The 14583-nt window shown below is 34.4% G+C and overlaps 1 protein-coding gene across 1 annotated transcript; it reads left to right on the forward strand.

Moving 5' to 3' along the window:
• Positions 1-517: 517 nt before the first annotated feature.
• Positions 518-797, forward strand: LOC118743939. Its single transcript, XM_036476701.1, has 2 exons — positions 518-635; positions 709-797. Exons 1-2 carry the CDS (start codon positions 518-520, stop codon positions 795-797), a joined length of 207 nt encoding a protein of 68 aa, XP_036332594.1.
• Positions 798-14583: the final 13786 nt, after the last annotated feature.

Below are 14583 nucleotides of genomic sequence, written 5' to 3' on the forward strand. Positions count from 1 at the left end.
GTGTCGTAAACTGCACCGAGCGGTAACTTGAGAGCGGTCATTAGTTAGTAGGTAGTCAACGCCAATTGCTAATTACCAAATCTAAGTCTAATTTATGAATTTAATAATTTTAAATATACAAATATTAAATTTCTTTTGCACTGAATTTCAAGCGGTTAGAACAATGTTAATTGCTTTCACTTTTTTTTTGTTCTAGCTTAAACCCGATTTTTACAATCAGTTTTGTGTGATCTTTCTTCTTTTGCGGCACATAAAACAAGTTTCCTCCATGCACACATTCAGCAAGAATTTCAAATTTTGGAATTTTGTCAATTTTTTTTGCAATCAGCCCACTTAATAACAAAAAAAAACACAAAATCAGCAACCCTGCAAATAAAAAATAGTAGCTTTCTTCCATCGCTTCGCGTATAAATAAAGCGTGCGTCCTTTGCTTGTTCATATTTGCAGTCTAACTTTGCAAGCCAACAGTTCAAGCGCGACCATCATAGTAAAAGTAAATTATTATTTCTCACCCAAAATGTCCAAATTATTAGTGTGTTTCGCGCTCTGCCTGATTGTCATCTGCTGCTTATCCCGCACGGAGGCCGCACCAGCGAGAGAGCTTGATTGGCGTACAGCTATTGACTATATTATTGGTAATTGTGATTAGTAAATTAATCAGCGTAAAATATTTCATTGCTAACTTGATCAAACTTTTCAAATTTGCAGCCGCATATGAACATAAATATCCTGGTCCATCAAAACGGTATGCGCCGGAGTATGCGCATGTCATCAATCCTAAGGCCTTCAATCCTTAATGATTATCTTTAGTTGTTGTGTGTTCGAAATTTAAGGCTTACTGTACCTAGAATAATGTAAAACAATTTTTATAAATAAATAAATAAAAAAATATGTATGTATAGAAAATTGTTGGGAATTGAATTATTTTTTGTTATTTGAATTTCCAAAGCTAAATATCGTACACCTTCATCTGCATATGTCAGGTTAATTTACGAGGGAAGTTCTGGTTAAAACTTTAATCGGCGGCCTACTGGAATACTAGCAAGGGAATATTTCCAGAACTGCTCCTTCATATCTTTATACCGCCCCGACTTTCTAGCAGGTCCAAGCAGACCCTCTATGTTTTCCCTACACTGTTTAAAAAAGACCCATTTTCTATTTTGGCTCCATCTGCACACATGGGGATCACTTGCGAACCATGTCTGTCCGTAATCTGAAAATTATAACTTTTGTACTACACAGAATGGATGCGGCAGCTGTGGTCATTGTTCGCCACCTGTTAGACATTCGGCTTAACCCTGCAGGGAAACCGCGGACTAGTGAATCAAATTTCTAGTTCCGTACAAGATCTTTATCGCCGAAAACGAACCAACGAATCCGATAGTAACTAGATCCCCACCAGTTCCAAATTAGTGAAATATGGTACTTTTAAAGAAACTATTTTATTTCACTTTTTTCAGTAGAAATCTACATTTAAAGTGACGAATTTAAAGGTGGTTCAGAACTATAGAAAAAGGGATGCAGAACGTCCTCGATCTTATCTGTCGAATTTAGAACTAGTTCGGAACTATCGAAGAATGGATGCAGCGGGGGCTTGTTTACTTTATATAGATTTGTGTTTGGCGGCTTTTTCGTTCAAATGCATGTTTACTCTACACTTCGCAGATGCTTTTTATAGTTTCAAGTTTTAATTTCAAATTGAAAAAAAAAACATTTCTTTGAAAATTATTTAAAGTCGCACACACGGAAGAACCAAAAAGATTGAAAAATCATGATACTTTTTACTTTGGTTTGTCGATTTAAGAACTGGTTCGGAACTATAGAATGCAGGACTAGTTCGAAACTATCGAAAAAGGGATGCAATTTCAGCTTTTCGACCTCAATCTTTCATTGCGCATTCCCTACACAGAGACGTGTGCATATCTTGGCTCGCCCAAGATAGTGATCTGTGTCCATATAAGGCCCTCCAATCGCACGTGCATCTAACACATTGAAAACGTATCTTTCGTGCATCACAACTTGGTCGTTTTTTGATCCGTATGCTGGAGCGTGGTGCTACAAACTGCCCTGTTTCAGGCCCCTATAAAGTCGGTCTGTCTTCTACCCTTATAGAAGAGCAAAAACACATCTTCTTTGCCTACCACTACCTTGATTGGGAAATAAATAAAGCATAGCAACAGCATTTTCGGCGCGAAATGATTCCACCTCGGGATTAAAGGCCTAGACCCTCCAAATCATTTTGCATTCTCAGATCAATTTATTTTTTTGAATAAAATGACAATCGTAGGTCGATACCCGGCAAACCATTTTTTCAGAGTATTCTGAATTGTAGAGAAATTTTAAGGTGTTCATAAAGATCTTATCCGATTGTTTGCCTTATTTTCTAAAAAGAAATAAAATCAGTAAAGCAATGAAAATAATGCTGCTGCGTTAAGAATTACTTGTAGAATTTTTCCAAAATTTTCTTTATTTTTCGTACAGAAATTTCTTTACGAGTTCGTGTCCAACATTCATATAATTTTCTTTAAAGATTCGTGGAAAAAATCGTTACAGAGATGAGATACTCCTAAAGATTTCCTTAAGAAACGGGAACTTTGGTTTGCAGGATAGAAGGTTGAAATGTTCTAGAAAATTATTTGCCGGAAAATTTCACTAAGGTTGACAAAATATTTATGCAATGAACCTAAAAGTCCACAGTAAATAAAACTAATAATATTTCCCTTAGAAATATGCAACAATAGACACCGCAAGATCACATTTTCTTCTTGCTTTGCCCCTCCACCCATTTGAGACTTTTTGGCCCCCTGTCATACTGCACATTCTCGTAATTATATAAGTTTCTACATTTGATATTAACAGGCCTATTTTGCGTTGGTAGCAAACATTTTGTTACGCGTAAATAAAGTTCCTCATAATTTTTAAACCCTTTTCGAATTCTGCGAATTGGTAAATTTTGTTACCATCCCATAACCAGGTAACAAAATATTGTCCCGAATGATATGTACGTTCAACCATTTAGCAGGAAAGGATGTTATTAAAATATAATTAAAATATAATTTCCGAAAACCAAGAATTTTCTCATAATAAACATAAATAAAAATTATTTACATTAACAGCACTCATGCAGAACAAAGCAAAAAACAACAGATTACGCACAATTGAGTGTAATAACCACAGCAGACTTCTGATAATATTTCCATAAATAAATACACAAATTCACACAAATGCAAATGAACAGTTAAGTCTCCAGAGCATCTGACCACAAAACCGAACAGCCAACATGTTATTATTGAGTCAATAGCCAATATGTGTGCATGCTTGGATTTACCCCGCAAAAATTATGCGACTAATCCCTTAAGAGACTATTTCGCGACTAGCCGAAATGGCATACAATTAGTCATTAATTTATTGCAACTAGTCTCATTTGGGTAGTATTGGAGATCAATTAGTCTCGACTCATCCTTTGCGGGAATAATTAGAGATTAATTAGTCTCCGACTGCGTTGGCATGTAGGCAGAGTATAGGTTTAGCAAACTTGAGATCGGCGGTTTGAATCTCAGCTGGCGCAAATTTTAATTTTTACTTTTTAAAAGGGTATACAGTGGAACAATTAGTCTCTTTATAAGACATCCTGAAACAAAAGTGAAGACTTCACTCCATACAATGCAGAATTGAGCACACAGTATGCTCGCGAGTAAGATAAGCTTGTTACGCAGGAAAGAGGATGAAATAACTAGAAACGCGTTTAAAGAAAACAATTTCGAGCTTTACTCCTGCACTACTTGTCCACTTGTTTCAAGTTAGTTTTTTGTAGCTAACCACAAGCTATATATTTTATAGAAATCCCGCAAAAAAGCTAACTACAAGTAGGTTATTTTTTACCAATTGATAGTTTTTTTTTCTGCAGGGTCTACATGCTTGGGGTGCGTATGTACACTTACAAAAAAAGGTATCAAGCTCTTAAAAAATCACCCGTTAGAAGGAAATGTTATAATCTATATAAAAAATTTCTTATTTACTTAGCGTACTAGTTAAGGAAACGAACTTTTAAATCTGCCTCAACACAATCGCGCAAAGTGAATAACTGACCCCTAGTGATATAAAGAGACCGAAAGTGGTATTAGTCACATATTTCCTTTGCGATTGCTGCCGGGATCATCCTGGATTGATCGAATTTTTTGCAGTGTACAATATGTGCATACATATTTACATACGCACACAATCAAGTATGGTTTTACACATTTTACACATTGGACCGTAGATATACACAAAATCTAAGCAAATGCTTTTTCTAAAAATTTCAGACCTTTTCATAGATTTGTTCAAAAAAATTTAAGTGAAAGGTATGGAATTTTAAGAAAAAGCAATTGCACACACACACACACAGCACACAGCTTCGAGGGGTAGACATCAGCCCCTATCAAGCAAATTTTTCGCACGAAAAACTTTTGATGCATCGAATTTTTACAACTTTTCATTACATAAATAAATTTTGATTCGCAAAAAATTGTCACTTTGAACAAAACCTAGGAATATATTCGGCATCAGCGACCTAAACAAATCGTTAATTTATTGCATGTAACGGTAACCGATTATTTAGTGTAACATTTATATGTATATAAAAGACGAAATATGTATTTTTAAAATTTTCTTTTTTCGTTGCTTGTTTTTTGGGGAAATGCCCATATTTAAATCCATGTAATTATGCAATCATTGAAATCGTATCTCATTGTGGCTGTGGGATCATTTACATCAACGAACAAAAAATATTTAGTTGTAAAACAAGAAGTCAGCCTTTTTGAAAATGTTGCGTATTAATTAAGTTTAATTAGTAAGGTAAATTGAATTTTTTATGTGAATTCGCTTATAAATATGCGATTTGTATCTGTCGTATAAATATGTATGTATGTAGGTAATTGGTCGCACCAAATTGATGAATATTTTTAATTAATGTGAAATTAATACGATAACGTTGTTAACCAATTTTTTCGTCGACATCTATTTTTTAAATAAATTATTGAAGTTGCGAAATTTATAAAAAAATTTTGCTTTTCTTTTGCTAATTGTATTTGTTTTTTTTTTCAGTATGTTAATAATGAATGAATTTTATTTTCACTTAAAACAGCGGCATACAATAAATACGGGGCGGTCGATGTACATACATATATATATGTATCTACATCCAATATATAAAAATCTCGTGTCACGGTGTTTGTGGTCGAACTCCTCCGAAACGGCTTGACAGATTTGTATGAAATTTTTTGTGTATATTTGGCAGGTATGAAAATAGGTCGCAAAGTATATTTCATACCGCTAAGTGAAGGTGGCGTGGCGCCACCCATACAAACCGAATTTTTCACATTGCATATATCAGGCCCTGTCTCCACAGGAAAATGCCGATGTCGTGATAATCATGTCACAAATTATATTTCCAATGGAGACCACATATTTATATTTATACATCCATGATTGTATGTATATATAATCCTTATACACGTGAGTTTGTGATGAACTAATTTTAACGAAATTGTTTTGTGGGCTGGTCTCTTTATAGTTTAGATTCACAGTCCGGTCCGCCGTGTGGCGCTGGAATGGAGTTATTGTTAAATTACTTATTTCTGATCCGATTTGGTTTATATTCGAGATATGTATTGGTAAGGGCAATACTATTGCAAAAAAGAGCCGCTGGGTGGCGCTGGGGTCGAGTTGTTACTAACAATTGTCAAGTGAGAAAAATTGCCGTAAATGTCCGACAATGGATTTTATTTCGCTTTTCAAGTGGTAATAATGTCAATTGACTTTATTTCGCACCAGCATGCGAAATGGTGTCAATTTACCTTATTTCCGTTTATCTTTTTACTTGTTACCTTCATTTTGCTTCGGCTTCACGGTCACATGGCGGTGGCGTGTAACTGCACGGCAATTTCTTATAACGCAGATTCTTCTAGGAAAGGCGTTATTGGTATATCTTTGACTATTTGCAAGGTGCTCTTAAAATAATTTCAATGCACTAACAAATAAAAGGTGAATACAAAGCAGAACTATTCTGAACTCTTCATGAACTTGGCTTGGGTACGACCGCAAAAGGGTTTGAAGTTTACATTCTGTAAGAAGGCGGACTACCTCACAGACCATCGGTGCTCTAGCGGACTGCAAATCTGTGAAAAGAAACATGTAGCTCTTCATCTTCTCTTACGGTTTACGGTTACGGTTACGGTTTACGGTCTTACGGTTACGGAGGTTGCAACATCTGGGCACGCTACTTTTTGGAGATATATTTTGAATAAGCTAGATAGAAAAGCGACCAACTTTTGAATTCTGACTACAAATTCAGGTTTAGCGTCGCAAAATCTAAAGGAATTGTTTAGTTCCATTATTGTAATAATTTTTGAATCATGCCTAGTAAGGAAAACGAGTGCTTTTTAGTTTTTCATAGTGATATTTTCGGGGTGAAGGATGTTTTCTATCTTCGGTTTGCGATTCCTTCTTCATCAAGTTCCGGGTGAAATTGTGCCTCGGAGTAGTTGCTCTTGTTCTAGATCCCTAAGAATCGATAAGTGTAATAACTTTAAAATAAGTAAAATATGCAAAAATATGCATTAACGTTTGAATGCCATTTTAAAGCAAATTCCATGATTTGTTAGAACAACTTAACCATTTCCATCTGAAGATGTCCAATAAAAACATGTCTGTATTTGCATGGGGTTCCGAGCCCTCATTATTACAATTGTGCAAATTTTAAGGAAAACACGTGTCAGAATGTTCATCAAATTAAAAACACTTCTCTAAACACATTCCATTGCAAACTTTCCTGTCGAAAGTTGTTTGAGGACAATTTATTGTCAACCGGAAACATTTCGTTGTCCAATAATGTCACTGCAATTTGAAATACAACATTTACAGTTTTATCTTCTTCTTTTTCCCCATTCCAAACAAGTGAACAGTGAATTTCCATTTTCTTGAAAATTATCTGCACATATGTACGTATATATGTACATATGTCAATAACTTTTTCATTTTGAACTTTATGACTTGCACTGCGTTGAAATATGTTTGTGCAGAAATATTTAGACATCTGAGGCTACTTCTCATCTCACTCATGCCATAAGGCATAAGGCATGCCTTTCAGCAACGATAACTCACTGCATATACATATGTATATGTATCTCCCCTGCAACGGCATGCAACAGCGTGTTAACAATTGTTTGCCATGTCGCGACTAAATGTAATGACATGACAAACTACTTTCTTCGGAGTTCATATGTGTACATATGTACTTACGTATGTAATTTCATACACTTGAAGTTGTGCATATGAATGCACTTTCAGCAAAAATTTTACAACAATGTCCCAGTCCAAGGTTGGCTACCGCTATTGATTTATTTCTCTCTTTGTTACTTTAGTATTGAGTCGTGGATAAGACCCAGAAATGTGAAAATTGCCGCGAAATAAAAAGCGTAGCGAAAAAAAGGCGTTGAATAGAAATAACATTTAAGGATAATGACAATGGATGTCATTAGTTACTCACTTGAAGTGCATAAATATCCACTTTTCTACTGTCCACTAACCTTCGTAGTCTCTCATTGCTCAAAACGATATTTTTTGCTGGCCTCAAAGCCAATTGCGACTGTAGATTTCAATTCATATAACAAACTTTCGATACCTCGTAAATATGTAGTTATTGTAGCTCTGCTAGAGTTATGTTCAAAAACTGGAACCTGAAGAATAATTTGTGTAGAAGTTGTTGTATCTGTTAACTCGACAAAGGGATCGTGAAGTAATGATCTTATGACACTCAAATGTCTTAATAAAGTCTCCGCTAATCACTTTAGTTAATATTCGATAAAGAAAAGGGTCGTGGCGGCTTAACGCCTCGGTTGCATTCTCTTTTTATTATTTGGCTCTAAAACCGTTCATTGGTTTTGGCCAGGACCCAAAAAAAAAAACGTTGCCATCTACACCTCTCCTTTGCAACGTTGCGCCAGTTGTTCATTCCGAATGCAAAGAGGCCCTTCTTCAATTGGTTTTACCATTTTGTTCGTGGGCGCTTTTTCATTCGTTATATCTACCCATGGGTGCCGAGTTGAAGGATCACTCATGCGCCCAATCCGCCAAAGCCAGAGCAATCATTGTATTTTCACAGCCACGCCATCTCAATAATAATACTAACGCTCGTCAAACGCTTACTTATTTACATAGCTTAACTACAGATGTGCTTATACATACATAAGTATGTATGTACAATTATGTGAAATGAAATGTGTAAATGATGATAATAACATCTAAACAAAGTACATAAATTGGAAGTGATTATTGGCTATATGCTTAATTACGTTACAACAACGCAACTCTGCTTTGGAGCTCATGGCAATGATACAGCTAATCTCAGCTATCAAGCAGCTATCGAATAAGTCAAAAAAGTCGAACTGAAAACAAAAAGCAATATTCGAACAAAGAGTAGGAAAATGAGAACGTCAAAGTTCAAGTTGGCAACGAAATGAAAAAAAGTCAAATAAAAGCAAGAAATAAATGGGAAAAAACTTTTTGCCCATCTTCTGACTATCGATTTCATGTCCGCCGAAAAAAAAAAAAAAAAGCGTTGGAAGATTAGACCAAATACACGTTTTGTCGGCGTAAGCAAGTCGCACATGTTGCCGATAAGTTGGTTAATGGATAATAATACGCCGTTTATTTTATTGTTGTACATACATACATACATATAATTTTTGTTTGATTCAATGGCCTCTGAGATTTGTATTCAAGTTCATATGTATGAATTTTTTCTGTAATTTTTCTGTTTCTTATTTTTTTACTCTGTTTTCAGTTTATATATTTTTTTCGTCCTTTCTACATATGTATGTGCATAAGCGGATAAGTCAGTTCGTGACTGCTGGTGGCTGGTTGGCCATGCACCAAAAATGTTGCACGCCATGCGATTACTCGCTTGACTGCTTGACTGGTGGTCAATTTTATGGACATTTTGACATTTCTTTTGAATGGCATTGACCTACGTACATTCGTTCAGTATGTATATACAAGTATAAAGACATATATATATAGTAAAGTAAAATACGGTAACAATGTAGTTAATTCGATTACAAATACGAATATTCCCGCACGCACGCTTGTAAAATAACTAACAAGGGGTAAAATTTAACTGTATCTAACTTATATTTCATTTCCACCAAGCCTTAACCACAGTTTAGGCTTATTGGAAAAAGGAGCTTACAATTCGAAGGGGGTAATTGCTAGTAGAAGAACAAGCAAACGAGAATAAAAAAAGCAAAAATTAATAAATAATCCAAGCACCTCTCCGCTGCTTATGAAGAGATCCATGTAATACTTACAACTACAGTTTATTATTTGGTGGAGTTCCTTATTAGGTAACTAAGGACCAATGTGACCATTGCACATACATATATATTGATAAATTAAACACTTTTTCATAAAAAAAATATATTTTATACACAAATCCACTGACTTATCAAACTTAATTTGTATCAAGGCTGCACAAGCATTTTAAGAACTCCTGCAAATAGACTGCAGACTATATATATACATACATACATGAGTCTACATAGTTAGCCCCAAGCTTAAAGCCACAACACTGAATGCTAAATATTAACCACACAAGCATTCCTTCTCATCGAGCGTTCACATGCATTGCACACATACTTACATACATAAATGGATGAACGGGATTTTCCGTGCGCGGTAAACACTACTTAGCTTTGTGTGTAGTTGATTTTGGATTAACATAGAACAATCGTTTCGATGAGCTGGTTCTTAATAGCTTACAAACGCATATGCGTACATGCACACACACACACACACACATGCATACATACATACCAAAGTGCATATTTGCATTGTCAATAAACGCATGTGAAGGAAAGTAGTGCATAACAAATGGGATTACATTTTATAGTGGCGTGGCGTGGTGTGGGTGTGGTGTGGGTGTGGCTGGTGTGAGCTTTAGCCATTGTAGCTACTGTTTGCACTTCCGCTGCCTGCTGCTGCTGCCGCCGCTCTGCTGCTGTGTGTGTCGCCCCTGATCGTTTGCGCTTAGAGCAGTTATCCTTGCCGCTTAAGTATGCTGGCGGTGGCAAGCTAAAGTTTATCAAGTTTACCAAGCAATTTAGTATGCAAAATATTGCCAACACTGTTTGTACTTACTAGTACTAGTTCAGAATTTCAGTGATTTTTCTCCCCATTTTTTTTTTTCATCGCCAGCAAAACACAATGCTGAGTTGAATCTTGATGAAATAGATGCAATCAATAGACAACGGGTGCACAGGATCTACTCGTAGTTTGTATATTGTGAGGCACATAAATGCGCGTGCAATTGATGACTGTGTCGGGGGAGAAACGTGGCAGTGCGAAGCTTGGCATATTGACTTTGAAAGTTGCACACATATGCACTTTCGTAATGGTCTGATTATGGCAGCTTAACTTAACTTAACGGTACTTAGAACTTTGGAAAATCGAAATGAAACAGATTTCGACGTGGCACTAAGTTACGTTAAGTTTCAGCTGTTCAATTATAAGCAACAGCCATTTAAGAGAATTTTTAAGTGACAGCCTGTAAGTTATGTTAAGTTGCCATAATCAGACTATGCTACTATGCTATGCATATCTGCATTTCATACATATACTACATATACCAATACATATATATACATTTACTTATAATGCAAGCACATTGTTGTATAGCCACATTTAATTTAGCTTGCGTGTTCAGGCGTGTCAAACTTGCCATGATTGCAGCAGTACATACATACCTACATACATACATATGCGCATAGTGCCAGTATCCTGTTGCAACCAATTGGAATTCCATCCACATTGCTGACACCACTGCAGCATGCTGCGCGCAGCTTTGTCACACTTTGCCAGCATACCAATAAAAGCATTAAATTCCCGCCTTGCATGTTAAGTACAAGTACATATGTATGCAAAGACAGCTGTAAGCTTGTGTGCACACGCACGTTTGGTATGTATATTCAATCTTTACACCTGTGCATTAAAGATTATGGAAGCAAGAGCACCATGTGCGCTTGTTAGGAGGTATAGGATTTCACTTTGCTCACTTACATACATACATACATACATATCGTCGTTTAAAGTACAAAACCGCGTATCAAACAAAATGCAAAGCCGCGTATGTGAGGTTGCATAGATTATTTTCTAGAGCGTAAAAACACTCACATTTCAAAATGGTTCCCTTTTTATAAAGCAATCGCATTTTTGGCTTGTATATTTCAGGACGAATGGATAAGGCTTGAGCCAAGAGCTTGTGTGAGCAAATCCAATTTTTGGCAAAAAATATTAGTTACGCGGTTTTGTACTTTCAACGTCGATAAGTGTGTATTTAAGTAGATATATGTTTTTAACAGCCAACAAAGTATAGCTCGTGTCTCATATGTACTACTTATGTTTACTCATATTCTCTCTCGAAATTTCATCCATTTGCGCTTTTGTTTGGTAATGGATTGCCAAAGAAGTGATGCACTCAGTGCTATGCACACAATTTGTTCTTTTTTTTTTGTCAAGTACCAAACTTTTGACCATCAATCAAAGTGTGCCTAACAAAGAAGTGATGCTGCAAGAACTTCATTTAAGCTTTAACAAACGAAGCATTTTTTTCTAAAATCGGATTATGGGGATGAGGAGACTTGTATGTCCTCGCCAATTCAAAAATAATGTTGTTCACTATTTTTTGGTGTAATAAAAAATATTTGTGTAGCAGTATTACTGCTACGATTGCGATTTCAATTACAATACAATTACCAATATAATTACAGCTAAAGTTACTCTCATAATTACGACCACGATTACAATGGCGATTAGGAGCACGAATACAACAATTGCAATTACAAATATAATTTTAATTACAATAAAAATTTAAATTTCCATTACGATTACAATTACGATAACAATTACCACTATAATTACTATTACTTTTATGATAACGATTACAATAATTATAGCTGTAATTATAATTACTATTAAAAATACAATTGATTATACCGTCTTTCATAGATTCTGTTACCTTTACCTTCTATAAAAAACTGAAAAAATCAGGTTTTGAAAATTTTAGTTTTCTTGAGTAATTCAAAAATTCATAACCTCTAAACCAGTGGTGGGGACCGGCCAGCCCGCGGGCAAAACTCTTTCGAGCTTTTGTATACATATCAAACTTTATACAAAATTTAGAAAACTTCAAAAAATGTGCATCAAAATTTCGAGTTAAAATATTACATTAGTTTTTGATCTTTTTTGCGGATTTTTGCACTTGTTTCTATATACCAAAGGAAAGACGAATTTCTTATGAAATTAAATTTGCGAGATCGTTCGCACAAAAATTTCAAAAGACCAAATTATCTATTGATTATTTTTATTTATAAATTTTGAGTTATTTTTTTTTATGAAAATAGAGCGCATTCGTTAACAAAAACCATATTTTAAACTTTGTACAAAAATTTATAAAAAAATTATAGATTTTTTATTCAGAACTTTTAGAAAATTCTTGAGTAGGTATTTAGTCTTACTTCCCATTGAATTATGGTACAATACAGTGCAAGTTTGTAGTGGCTAAAAATTACTGTTGTTGTTTTTGCAATGTTTTTTGCTAACCGAACTATAAAATTGCATACCCTGCATAAAAGGTTAGAAATTTTGTGTGAAACTTTGTTGATTTTTTATTTCAAACTTGGTTTTATACGATTTCTGTTATAGGATCAAAAGAATTTTTGTAGAAAAAAAATAATAATTAAAATTAAACAAAATTACAAAGCACAAACATTTAAAAATATATTTTACAAATAAATCTAAAAGAGAGAAAATTTAATTTAAAAATGTTTTTCTTTTTATGCAAAATCTAAAAATAAAATAAATTTTTTAACGGAAAAAATTAAAAAAAAAGTTTCTAAAATTCAATGAAATTAAGAAAAGTATTATTTTTCCTAAAGCAATAAAGTCTAAAAGTATAGTGAAATTTAAACTAAAAAGAAAAACTGTCAAATAAGATAAAAGAAAAAACTAAAATACGCTTCTAAAAATTTAAGGAAAATATAAAAATATTTTACTTTTTAAAACAATAAAATCTTAAAATTAGAAGAAAAACAACAGACTGTGAAATATCAGATGTCGAAATTCCTTGGTCAGACACACGATATAAAGGCAATTTTTTTCTAGACCGTTTTGTTAAGAGCTGGATTCTAAGTTTTAAACAGAATTGCGCTGTAAAGATGTACTTACATAAGTATAAACATCGGAATTTTTCTCTGATAATTACAAATCTTAAATTTCTTTTAAATTGAAACTAACATTTATAGCATTCAAATCTCCTTCATGTAGTTTGTTGATTTCTTCCATAATTGCCAGATTGTGAATTCCCCATAAAAACACTACAAACAAATGTATTCGATTCCAGCGCTTGATTGGTTAGATCAAGAAATCTGAACGTTCTTTCAAGATATGCAGACTAACGTGCAACGGATACACTTGCATGCATACATATGTACATACATATGTACTAGAGGGCTGCATGAATGCATTCAAAACGGCTTTTGAATTATTCATATACAAAACGAATGAATGATTTTGGCTTGAAATTTTTTTTTTAATTTGAGTGAATAGCTGTTCTGATATTTGTGTCGACAACACAATATTCAAACAAAGTGAAAATAAATTGAATTGAAATAAATGACAATTTTTTGTATGAACATCCAAAAATATTTTTTCTATGAACATATGTACAAACAAACAATGTATGTATGTATGTATTGCTGCGCTCCTATTACATACGAAAAAACTTGTTTGTAGAAAAAAACCTTTAACTGAAATGAGTTTGAATGATTTGAATGTTTTCCATTCATTCATTCACATTCTTCCATTTGAAGGTAGAAAATATAAAACAAAATGTATATTCATAACTTACAAAATTCCAAACGCTGAGTGTTTTGTATGTGAAGTAAAATATTCAAATCTACTGTACTCTGTTTGGCTAGAAGTACGAATGAATTCATGCAGCCCTCTAATATGTACGTATAGTACGTATGTACATTCGTAGAATGAAAATCAATCAAAGTGGAAGATGGAAAAATACTCTTAACCGCATCATTTAAATATGGCTGCTGCATAAGGTCGGCCTGACTTTGTTTAGTTGGCATGGCAATCCGGTGAACGAACCTGCAGTAGAAAAGCAAGACATTGGAAATAAAAAACCCTATAAACATTGAGGCAAGCCGGTTTTTACATGAATTCGTGGAAAGTGGTGTGCTGATGACGCATGAGGAGCGACAGAAGTTGTAATTAAAAGTGGAAACGGAAATCTTATAAACGGCTGCATCAGGCTCACGCACTGCTCTAACACACTTTATTTTGCTGTGAACAGTAATCTTAATCTTCTTCGTCATTGATAACAGCTTTGACCCTGCCAGCATCGATTGATATTATCTAACAGCAACAACAACAACAAAATAGAAAAAAATCAAGAGCATTGTCAATGTCTCAGTGACATTGCCTTGCGTCTTGTTATATGTACATAATAGCCTTGAGCTGCATTGATTAGGGTGAAAA

Source organism: Rhagoletis pomonella, unplaced genomic scaffold (assembly GCF_013731165.1).
Source record: "Rhagoletis pomonella isolate Grant_MI unplaced genomic scaffold, Rhpom_1.0 Rhpom_scaffold_00007, whole genome shotgun sequence".
Classification (NCBI taxonomy): domain Eukaryota; kingdom Metazoa; phylum Arthropoda; class Insecta; order Diptera; family Tephritidae; genus Rhagoletis; species Rhagoletis pomonella.